At 42.2% G+C, this 12,047-nt stretch overlaps 2 protein-coding genes across 2 annotated transcripts; both read right to left on the bottom strand.

Moving 5' to 3' along the window:
• Window positions 1-202: 202 nt before the first annotated feature.
• On the bottom strand, window positions 203-6,582 carry LOC136420322 (zinc finger protein 845-like). The gene is made up of 3 exons (XM_066407168.1): window positions 5,871-6,582; window positions 5,436-5,541; window positions 203-1,884 (listed from the first exon to the last, which is right to left on the bottom strand). Exons 1-3 carry the CDS (start codon window positions 6,580-6,582, stop codon window positions 1,113-1,115), a joined length of 1,590 nt encoding a protein of 529 aa, XP_066263265.1. The 3' UTR covers window positions 203-1,112.
• Window positions 6,583-9,933: 3,351 nt separating this feature from the next.
• LOC136420321 (zinc finger protein 468-like) lies at window positions 9,934-11,799 on the bottom strand. The gene is made up of 4 exons (XM_066407167.1): window positions 11,784-11,799; window positions 10,587-10,670; window positions 10,242-10,367; window positions 9,934-10,115 (listed from the first exon to the last, which is right to left on the bottom strand). Exons 1-4 carry the CDS (start codon window positions 11,797-11,799, stop codon window positions 9,934-9,936), a joined length of 408 nt encoding a protein of 135 aa, XP_066263264.1.
• Between the last annotated feature and the right edge of the window lie 248 nt (window positions 11,800-12,047).

The raw sequence follows: 12,047 nt of genomic DNA, 5'->3' as shown, positions 1-12,047 counted from the left end.
TTACCGTGGCAGATAGCTGTAAAGCTCACGCGGATTTATACGCTGACTGGCCAATCTCATTCATTCGTGTGTACATGTATGTGTCTGTATCTGGATGTGATTTAAACTCTGGCTCGTTATTGTTATGTTTCTATTTTCAATGGGTGGTTCCACATTTTGAGAGAGAGCCCTTACAAAATCACAACTAATCAGGATACAGAACGAGGATACCAGCACTTTTTAATTGGTTTATTGAGATATTCGTTAATGGAGATATTTGTAGTCTTCTTACACTCATTACAAAGCTAACAATATATCTTACCTAAACAATACTCAATCAAGACACATTTCAACGTACTTTAAATTATCTAAGACCATACATATTACCACAGTACTTTAAGATAAAACATATCTCAACTATGCCGGTAAACTATCGTTAAAAGAAAACATTCGCCACATTTCTATCTGTCGGCAAAATTCGGTACAAACAATGCAACAACTTTACAATGTATCTCTTGCATTAATTTTGTAAGCATACCTCCTCTGAAAAACATTTCAAACTTAATACATTGCTCCAACGTCAATGACCTCCTGCTTTTTTAGGAACTGCATAGGAGTTTAGAGACCCTGCCTGAGTAATCGATCGGAAACTCCATATTGGCATTACTTGTCGTCAGTGTGCCTTCCTAACTATGTGCATTCGTGCTGCAGCATACCCGCAACGGTCACATTTGTAAGGTTTCTTACCAGTGTGCATTACCATATGCGTTTTCAAAGTATGTGCTCGTGCTGAAGAATAGTCGCACTTGTCACATTTGAAAGGTTTCTCACCGGTGTGTGTGGCCATGTGCCTCTTAAAATAATACATCGTTGCTGCAGCATATCCGCAAGCTTCACATTTGTAAGCTTTCTTACTAGAATGCTAAAAAATGTGACGTGCAAACGTGTAACTGCAAACGTCACATTTGTAAGGTTTTTCACCTGTGTGATTAGAAATGTGACGTTTTAAATTAGAAACGTCTGCTGTACAATAACCACAAATGTCACATGTATTTGGCTTCTCACCAGTGTGCTAAGAAATGTGACGTTTCAAAGAAGACATTTGTGCAGTAGAATAACTGCAAACGTCACATTTATAAGGCTTCGAACCCTGTGTGGTTAGAAATGTGCCGTTTCAAATGTGACATGTGCGCTGTACAATAACCACAAATGTCACATTTGTAAGGCTTCTCACCACTTTGTTTGGTCATGTGCTGTTTCAAATGAGACAATCGTGCTGTAGCATAATTGCAAAGGTTACATTTGTACGGTATCTCACCAGTACGTTTGGTAATGTGCTTCTTTAGATCAAACAGTCGAGATGTAACATAACAGCAAACTTCACATTTGTATGGCTTCTCACCGGTGTGTTTGGACATGTGACTTTTCAAATCATGTGTTCGTGCTGTAGCATAGTCGCACTGGTCACATTTGTAAGATTTTCCATCACCAGTGGGTTTGGTCCTGACTCGTTCACGTTGGCGTACCGTTGAATACTCACTGTGTTGTCCACGACGGTATGGCCTCTCACCGGTGTGTTTAGCAATGATGTGCCTTTTCAGGTGACTCTTCACTGATGCTGCATAGTCACACTGCTGGCACTGGTATGGTCTCTCACTGGTGTGGACCCTGAGGTGGTCTTTTAAATGTGTCGCATACCCTGTTTTGTACTCACAGTACGGACAGACGTGGTTCTTCGCTTTCCCCCTTCTTTTTCTTTTGGCAGTTGCTTTCCTCATTGCATCTTTCCCACCAAAAGTCATGGTGTTCTGTTCCGATGTCCCGCCGTAGTCTGCTTGTGGACAAGAGAGTTTCCTGCCAGGCCCTTGACTGTTATCCTTGGTTGTTTTGAATACCATCTCCCGACTGTTGAACAACAATAAAACAGTTAATAGAGACCGCATCTGTATGACGCGACACCTAGCTGCATTCCGATACTATAATGCCCTGAGGAAGATGACAGACGGTCACCGAAACGTCGGTGAAACTCTTGGTACTGTGCAATGACCTTTGTTCTTCAGCAACTTACCAACCTGAGGAATCTATTCACTCAGTCAATTGAGGTGTAGCTGGGGTAGTGTGGCTTATCTCATCCCATACTACTACACCATATTGTATAAGATAGACTACTACACCATATTGTATAAGATAGACTACTACACAATATTGTATTAGGTAGATTGGTTAGCCTAATAGAATGTTATTTATGTACCAGTGAATTCCATACTTTGTACCTTGTACAATTGTTGTGCAATAAAGTTATCATTGTATCCTATACCCTTTATCATTTAACTTTCGAATTATGTATTCCCCTTGGCACATGGCAAGAAACAGTAGCCCAAGGACACACAACAAGAGAGTGTTTTCCTCTGTTATACGCACCCCCCCTCCACAAACATCTAAAGTAAGGGAAAGGGAAAGACATCCCATAGCCTTTTGAGGCCGTAGCTTGGGACAGTGGGCTTTTATCCTGTGTCTAGGGCACATTATAGAAAAGCAGAAACCACACCACTCCTTCCACTGCCTATCACCTCCCCAGTCCCAGTCCATGCCAGGTACCCATTTTTACACCTAGGTGATCAGGAAAGCCAAGTTAAATGTTTTCACAAGGGCACCAAATAGGGTGGGGGGGGGGGGGTCGAGTGGGTCAAACATCTACTCCAAGACGAGGCCAAACATGCAAAAGTACCGGTGTGACGGGTTCCTTTATAATCACTCGGTGTCCAGCACCGAATGTGCCTTCATCGCTAGACTTCCAGTGACGCAGTTTTGTCATATCTGGTCGTCCAGCGATGAGATGACTTCGTTACTGGACGTCTCCAAATTATCACTGGAAACCGAGAGATGAGAGTACGTGCGGGGTTGGAAAAGCAGTGATGACAAATATTCCGCTGTGGCAAACCAGATACAACCAGGGACAACAAATATCCCGTGGCCAGCTTCCAATATGAGTAGAGTAGAGTACAGTTGATATTAAGTTAATACTAACACACACGTCAATTTAGTAAACGTAACGCAACGGGATGCAAATTCAAGTGACGGTCGATCACATTACGATGTATATCAATTATAAGATACCCGTTGCGTATCTTGTTACATATTTGTGCCGTCTTACTGTAGTACAATATCAACTCGAAAGCACGATCGTCAATTATTATCACTGGAACATTCCAGTGATAATAACACGTGGTTACTGGAAGCCAACTAACGAAATAATGTCATCACTCGGATTCCAGCACTGAGGAGTCACTCGTCACTGCATGCATATGGTACATCCAGCGCGGAACCAGTGACCTCGGGACTTTTGTTACTGGTTATCGAGTAACCTCCGTACTGGATAACCAGTGATGAATGAACTTTGAACCAGTCTACTTCTCTGGTACTCGAGTGACGAGCGGAGATTATCACTAGAAACCGAGTGAGGGGCGGATTTCATTTCAGCTCGTTACTCGCCCAGTGAGGAACTGGTGACCTCGGTACCTTTGCGCCAAACATCCTACATCTGCTTGGAGATTAAACACGTTTTCCTGGTAGTGGTGCAAACATGTCACTGAGGAGTAAAATGAGACCCCCTTTCACTGCCTTCGACCACCTCTTTTGTCCGTGTTCTTTTCAATAAGCTTAATTGGACGGAACAAAGGGCTTCGGGTCATTGAGTGGAGCGACGGAATATTAATAGCCTGGATAGCTTTTAAAAAAGACAGCCCAGCTAGCGACCTTGTCGAACGGGGCATGGAACAATAGAAAGATACAGTTGCAAGATGTGGTGTTTACAGCACGTCGTTTCCAATGCAAATCCGACATTTCCCCGACAAAAATTCGCAGGTGAAAATAAAGGTGTAACAAATTCTTTATCACATAGGCTGGGTTTACACACCCATTTCCAAGCACACTCCAAGTGTACTTCGTAAACCCAGCCTTTAAGAACTGCGGTAGAATTAAAACGCATCTTCAAAGGAACCTAATTACATGCAAATATGCGCCAGACCAAAGGTCTGCAAATAACAGCCGGATTGCCCAAGAAGACCACTCAGGGCACCGGTAAAATCTGGTCTAGGTGGACACTATTGACAGTGTTATTATTATTAAAGGGACCACCGAAAAGTGGTCACAATGGCCAAAGGGTCCTTATATAGATGTGGTCACTTGTACAGGTTTAACTGACTAAAGAGGATATAGTCCTAAACACCCACTCGGAGCACTCCTCCAATCCGCAATTCCTTGTCCTCCTCATTTGCCGTTATCAAAAAGAACAAAGTATTTCCTCACCTTTTCGACGTCCCAGGATGACCAAACTAAGAGATCCTCTTCCCAACATTAAACGTTAACCTCCTGATGACCAAGGGGGGTAGCTTAATCTCCTTGTGATGATTCAGCAACAAAGAAGAAGAGACATCCCAAGCCTAAACGATGTGCTCGTGCCTCTTCCACAAACATTTGTCGACCGTCTAGTGTGACAGGTTAAAGGGTAAGGGTCAACCAAAAATGAACTTCAAGGTACCTATACTTAAGGACCACAAACTGACTGACATCGACGCCAATAGAATTATAGTTGGGTGCACTAGAGGAGAGCAAGTTGAAGGTACAATCTAAGAAATAACTGAAACGTTACCACCATTAAATGGGGTCTTGCGGGGTCATGAGGAACTGCAGCTAATTTACCGTGACAGATAACTGTACGCGGATTTATACGCCGACTGCGCAATCTCATTCATGCGTATTTGTATGTATGTGTACGTATCTGGGTGTAAGAGAATGGTGATGATATTTGGTATGTATGCAGATCTTGACAGGATAAAGGTCAGGGTGGCAATCGAGCCTGAGCTTCTTCCGGGACACGCTGAGTACATAGCGACATCTAGCGGTTAAGTGTGGTATGTCAAAAATCCTGTGTCAAAAAACTCTAAAACCATAACACATTGAAACAAGCTGTCTTGCATCTGATATGGCATACACATTATTGTAGACTATTTCAGAGCCTTGAACGCACCAGCACATTCTTATTGTTTATTGAAATATCCGTCAGTAGATATACATTTGAAGTCTTCCTACATTTATTACAAAGCGACCTTACCAAAACAATACTCCGTACACACTACAAAGTACTTTATCTAAAACAATACACCATACATACTGCAACCTATCTTAAAACAATACACCTCATACATTACGATAACACTTCTCATTTATGCTAGTAAACTATCGGGTCAGTCGTAAAAAAATTCTCTGCATTTCTATATGTCAACAAAATTGAGCGCAGGAGATGCAACATTTCACACTTAATGCATTAATTTAACTTCAATGGCCTTCTGCTTTTTTTAGGAAATACATAGAATTTTAGAGACCCTGCTTGAGCAGTCGATAGGGAGCTCCATATCGGTATTGCTTGTCGTCAGTGTGCCTTCCTAGCCATGTGCTTCTTCAAGTCGTGGATTCGTGCTGCAGCAAACCCACAGCGGTCACATTTGTAAGGCTTCTCACCAGTGTGTGTGGTCATGTGCGTCTTCAAATAAGACGTCTTTGCTGCAGCATAACCAAAATCTCACATTTCTATGGTTTCTCACCAGCATGCCTATTAGAAATGTGCTGTTTCAAATTTGCAATTTGTACTGTACAATAACCACAAATATCACATGTGTAAGGTTTCTCACCAGTGTGCGTAGAAATGTGCACTTTCAAATTCGATAAGTATGCTGTAGCATAACTACAAAGGTCACAGTTGTACGGTTTCTCACCAGTATGTTTGGTAATGTGCTTTTGTAAGTGAGACATCCTTGCTGTTCGATAACCGCAAACCTCACATTTGTATACCCTTTCACCCGTGTGTATTACCATATGTTTTTTCAAATCACATCTTCGTGCAGTAGCATAGTCGCACTGGTCACATTTGTACCCTTTCTCACCGGTGTGTGTGGCCATGTGGCTCCTCAAATGAGACATTTGTGTTGCAGCATAACCACACATGTCACATTTATAAGGTTTCTCGCCAGCATGTGTGACCATGTGCTGTTTCAAATTATACTTTCTTTTAGTGGAGTAATCACAAATAGCACAGCTGTATGGTTTCTCGTTAGAATGGACGACCATGTGATTTTTTAAGCTCTTTTCGTTCACCGTAGAAAAAACGCATGACGGGCATTTGTGAGGCCTGTGGTTACTGTGTTTGGCCATAACGTGACGCTTTAGATGCGACTTGTATATTGCAGAATAGTCACAAAGATCGCACTTATATCGTCTCTCCTCACTAGTGCATTTTTTCCTGACTCGTTCACGTTTGAGTACCGTCGAATACTCAAGTTGTAAGGGTCTCTCACTGGTGTGTTTAGCAATGATGTGCTTTTTCAAGTTACACTTCACTGATGCAGAATAGTCACACTGCCGGCACTGGTATGGTCTCTCACCGGTGTGGACCCTGAAGTGATATTTCAAATGTTGCGCCGATCCAGTTTTGTACTCACAATACGGGCAGACGTAGTTCTTCGCTTCACCTCCTCTTTCTGTTTTGGCGCTTGCTTTCCTCGTGTTTTTTAAGGTAGGGGCTGTACCTTCCCCACCAAGATTCATGGTGTTCTGTTCCGACGTCCTTCCACAATCTGTTTCTTGACAGCAGGATTTCCTGCCAGCCCCTTGACTGTTATCCTTGGCTGTTTTGAATTCCATCATTTAACTGTTGAACAACAAGAGAACAGTTAATAGAGACCGCATCTGTAAGCAGCGACACCTAGCTGCAGTTCGAAATAGTATTAGTCAGTATCGCCCTGAGGAAGATGACAGACGGTCACTGAAACGTGGCCTCAATCGTAGACTTCTTGAAGCGGAGGCGTTTAGGGAATCTTGGCCAGTTTAAAAGAACCGTGTATCATCTCTACCCCAAAAAAATAAACGCCACCGCTCCAAGAGGTCTGCGAAGGAGGCTTAAGGTGCAGTGCGAAATAGTATCAATCGGTATTGCCCTGAGGAAGGACAGTCACAGAAAGGTCGGTGTGAGGATAGAACACTGTAGAAAGAACAAGTTAACTTATACAGTAACATACCAATTTAAAGGAACTATTCCCAGAGTTAATAATGGTGTACGAGGGGCATTGAATATGGTTGTCTATCTTATTCTATGCCCTTAACTTAAGTATCAAACTCTTTAATCATGTCGTTTCCTTGGCACATGACAAGAGCCAGAAACTCAGGACACGCAACAACACGGCTACAAAATGTTTCTAGTGTTCCACTTTTTCCTCTGCTCTACTACATCCAGGGGCCCTACATCTACTTTGAGATTAACAACGCTTAGTGGCTCAAACGTCTTTCTCTCGAAGCAGAGGTTGGATGGGGAAGATTTTGAACTTCTTTTATCATATGCCTCGTTTTTCAGCAGTGCTCTCAAAACGGGGCTTATGATAAGAAGGTCACAATCTTTCCCGCCAACCTCTGCTTGGAGAGGGCAAACATCTGTCACAAAGGGGTAGTTGACATCCCCCGTGCATCTGCATCCCCTTAGAGCTCTATTGTACGCGTCCTTTTCAATAAGCTTGGACGGAACAAAGGGCTTCAGGTCAATGAGTGAAGCGACGGAATATTCATAGCCTGAATAACTTTTAGAATAGCCAGCTAGCTTCCGATCTTGTCGTGTACTGTAGTTAGAGCAAGGTCCTATATAACGTCTTTGGTAAGAGTGCACGAAAAAATATCAAGAAGCTGACTTGCAAGATGTGGTGATAAGAACTCAACATCAAGATTTTACATATTCTTGATTACTGAGCACTAATGTAGAATGACACTGCATCTTCTAAGACAAAGAATTACATGCACATATGGGCCAGCCTAAAAAGTCAAACTGCCATAGAAGACCACTCAGGGAACCGATCAAATCTAGTCTATCTGGACACTAAAGACAGGGTTCAACTGAAAAGCGGTCACATTGGCTAGAGGGTCCTTATGTAGAGGTGGTCACTTGTACAGGTTTAACTGTATTAAAGAGGACCTGGTTCGTTGTCAGAGCGAATAAAGTATTTCCTCACCTTATCCACGTTTCAGGAAGAAACTAAGAGATCCTCCTCCAAACCTCCAACGTTATTAAACTTCCTGATGACCAAGGAGATTAACCTCCGTGTAATCAAGCAGGTTTATAATGACTGATTTAGCAGCAACCAAGAAGTGACACCCCAAGTCTAAACTATTTGTGCTCGTGTCGCTTTCACAAACATTTGCCGACCGTCCAGTGGGACAGGTTAAAGGGTAAGGGTCAAGTCAAGATGACCTTCATTCAAATTAGCAGTATTTTAAATATGGGGATTTTTAAAGTACAGGGCCACGAACTGACTGACATCGACGCCGATAAAATTTTAGTTGAGGGTACAATCTAAAAATAACTGAAAAAAAAAACAAAAATTGCATTTTTTAAAAACGTTTTGACAATCACTTTTAAATGAGATCATGCGGGGTCATGAGGAACTGCATGCAGACAATTTACCGCGGTAGACAGCTGTAAAGGTCACGCGGATTTATGCGCCGACTGGGCAATCTCATTCATGTGTGTGTACGTGTATGTGTATGTGTATGTGTCTGTATCTGTATCTGGATGTGAAGGGATTGTGATGATATTTGGTATGTATGCAGATCTTGACAGAATGAAGGTCAGGTTTAATCTACAAGCAGATCTAACGATTGCAAAGGCCGTATCCAACTGGCAAAAGGAGTTCTCCAGTTGCAATAAAAACTCCTGTCGCCAGTTGGATACGGCCTAGGTCAGGTCGCTTTTGGGCCTTTAGGTTAGTAACTTGATGGACAGGCTGAGTTCACAGCGACATCTAGCGGTGTGGTATGTCAAAAAGCCTGCTCATTCAACTTTAAAATCATATACACCCCGTTTTAATGAGCTTCTTATGAGCTTCTTGCCTTGCGTCTGATATGGTAAAAAAAACTTCAGTTGGTAGACTTTGTAACCAGCACATTTTCATTTATTTATTGAAATCTTCCTACATTCATTACATAGTACACTATCTACCTTACCAACACGATATACCCTGTACATATTACAATGTACTAACATCTAAGGCAATACACCATACATATATTGAATGTATCTTAAAGCAATACACCACACACCTAACAATGAAACATATCTTAACTATGCTAGTAAACTATCGGACCAGTCGTGAAAATTCTCCACATTTTCCGTTTGTCGGCAAAATGCAAAAACATCACAATGGATATCTTACAAAAAGTGTTTTGAATAAACCTTATCCAGAAAACATTTCAAACTTAATACATTGCTTCAACTTCAATGGCCTTCTGCCTTTTAAGAACTACATAGAATTTTAGAGACCCTGCTTGAGCAGTCGATCGGAAACGCCATATTGGTATTGCTTGTCGTTAGTGTGCCTTCCTTGCCATGTGCCTCTTTAAGTCATACATTCGTGCTGTAGCATACCCGCAACGGTCACATTTGTAAGGTTTCTCACCAGTGTGTTTGGTAATGTGCTTTTTCAAATTATGTGTTTGTGCTGTAGCATAGTCGCACTGGTCACATGTGTATGGTTTCTCACCAGTGTGAGTGGTAATGTGCCTCTTAAGATCAAACATTCGAGATGTAACATAACCGCAAACGTCACATTTGTATAGCTTCTCGACGGTGTGTTCGGCAATATGCTTTTTCAAAGCATGTATTCGTGCTGTAGCATAGTCGCACTCACCAGGTCATATTTGTAAGGTTTCTCACCAGTGTGCCTAGAAATGTGCCGTTTCAAAGTTGGTATTTGTGCTGTACAATAACCACAAATAATCACATATGTAAGGCTTGTCACCAATGACAATGTGTTTGGCCTTGTGCTTTTTCAAAGCATGTGGTCGCGCTGTAGCATAGTCGCACTTGTCACATTTGTAAGGCTTCTCCCCGATGTGTGTAGTAATGTGCGTCTTCAATTAAGAAATCTTTGCTGCAACATAACCAGAAACGTCACATTTGTACGCCTTTTCACCAGTGTGTTTTGCCATGTGTTTTTTCAGATTATGTGCTCGTGCTGCAGCATAGTCGCACTGGTCACATTTGTAAGGTTTCTCACCGGTGTGCTCAGAAATGTGCCGTTTCAAAGTTGGCATTTGTGCTGTACAATAACCACAAATGTCACATCTGTAAGGCTTCTCACCTGTGTGTTTGACCATGTGATTCTTCAAATGAGATTTCCGTGCTGCAGCATAACTACAAAAGTTACAGTTGTAAGGCTTCTCACCAATGTGTTTGAACATGTGTTCTTTTAAGTCTTGTTTTCGTGCTATAGCATAGTCGCACTGGTCACATTTGTAAGGTTTCTCACCAGTGTGCTTAGAAATATGTCGTCTCAAATTTGACGTTTGTGCTGTACAATAACCACAAATGTCACATGTGTATGGTTTCTCGCCATATATATAGTGATTAGAAATGTGACGTTTCAAAGAAGCCATTCGCGCAGTAGAATAACTGCAAACGTCACATTTGTAAGGTTTCTCACCGGTGTGTTTATTAGAAATGTGCCGTTTTAGATGTGACATTTGTGCTGTACAATAACCACAAATGTCACATCTGTAAGGCTTCTCACCAGTGTGTTTGGTCGTGTGCTTTTTTAAAGTATATGTTCGTGCTGTGGCATAGTCACACTGGTCACATTTGTAAGGTTTCTCACCTGTGTGTTTAGAAATGTGTCGTTTCAAATTTGACAATATGGCTGTACAATAACCACAAATGTCACATCTATATTGTTTATCACCAGAGTGCATAGAAATGTGGCGTTTCAAAGTCGATATATTCGATGCTAAATAACCACAAACTTCGCAGTTGTGAGGTTTCTCACCAGTGCGCTTTGAGATGTGACGTTTCAAAGTCGATATATGTGGAAGGACGTGGTTTTTCACTTTCCCTCCTCTTTCGCTTTTGGCGCTCTCTTTTTTCGAGGTTTGTAAGGTAGGAGCTCCACCTTCCCCACCAAGAGTCACGATGTTCTATCCCGATGTCCGTCGGCAATGTGGTTCTGGACAAGAGGGTTTCGTGTCAGCTTCTTGACTCTTATCCTGGGCCGTTTCGAATTCGATCATCTGACTGTTGAATAACAAGAAAACTGCATCTGTAAGCAGCGACACCTATCTGCACTGCGAAATAGTATCTGTCAGTATTGCCCTGAAGAAGGTGACAGACGGTCACCGAAACGTCGGTGTGAATATGAAACACTTGGTTGTGTACAAAGAACTTTGTTATACAGTAACTTACCAACCGGATGAAACTGTTCACGGAGTTAAATGTTGGAGGGGCAGTACGTAGCTACTATGGCTTATTCTATACCCTTCAGTGAAGCTTGTGAATTATTCATTCTCTTTTGTACTTGACAACGATCAAGAAGTCCAGAACACACAACAACACAGCTATAGAATTTTTGTACTGATATGAGTCTTTCCCTGTACGCCTCCCTTCACAGCCTGAGTGTCAACCTGTTTCAGTTCCAGGCTCTACCTTCACCAAACATAAAAAAATGTTTGGTGAAGGTAGAGCCTGGAACTGAAGCAGGATGACACTCAGGCTACTCCCTTCATCCACCGTATATCTGCTTGGAGAATTTTTTCCCTAGAGTCTCAAGTATGTTTTTATCCAAGCATAGGTTGGTAGGGAAGATTGTGACCTTTTTTGATACCATATGACCGCCCCCCCCCAGGGGCATATGATAAGAAGGTCACAATCTTCCCCACCAACCTCTGCTTGGACAATACAAACATTTGTCACGAAGGGGTAGCTGGCGCTGACAAACCCCCATGCATCTCCATCCCCTTTCAACACCTTCTAGCTCTTTTGTCCGCGTCCTTTTCAATAAGCTTGGACGGAACAAAGGGCTACGGCCGGGTCAACGGGAGTTAAGCGACGGAATATTCATAGACTGGATAACTTTTAAAATAGCCAGCTAGCTTGAGATTTTGTAGTATAGTTAGAAGCATGAAGCAATTGCAAGATGTGGTGTTAACATTTAACACAATATAAAGGTGCTACAAACTATCACTAAGACCAACTGTAGAAT

This window comes from Branchiostoma lanceolatum, chromosome 15, assembly GCF_035083965.1.
Source record: "Branchiostoma lanceolatum isolate klBraLanc5 chromosome 15, klBraLanc5.hap2, whole genome shotgun sequence".
Lineage (NCBI taxonomy): Eukaryota > Metazoa > Chordata > Leptocardii > Amphioxiformes > Branchiostomatidae > Branchiostoma > Branchiostoma lanceolatum.
This window is presented reverse-complemented; position numbering and strand designations above follow the sequence as displayed.

Coding starts and splice junctions, on each gene's coding strand:
- LOC136420322 (XM_066407168.1), bottom strand. CDS start 6,582: ATGAATCTTGGTGGGGAAGGTACAGCCCCTACCTTAAAAAACACGAGG. Junction 5,542..5,870: donor CTATGCTACTGCACGAAGAT/GTGATTTGAAAA, acceptor GTTATGCTGCAG/CAAAGACGTCTTATTTGAAG. Junction 1,885..5,435: donor CGAATCCACGACTTGAAGAA/GCACATGGCTAG, acceptor GTTGTTCAACAG/TCGGGAGATGGTATTCAAAA.
- LOC136420321 (XM_066407167.1), bottom strand. Junction 10,368..10,586: donor GCACACGACCAAACACACTG/GTGAGAAGCCTT, acceptor GTTATTGTACAG/CACAAACGTCAAATTTGAGA. Junction 10,116..10,241: donor ACACATGTTCAAACACATTG/GTGAGAAGCCTT, acceptor GTTATTGTACAG/CACAAATGCCAACTTTGAAA.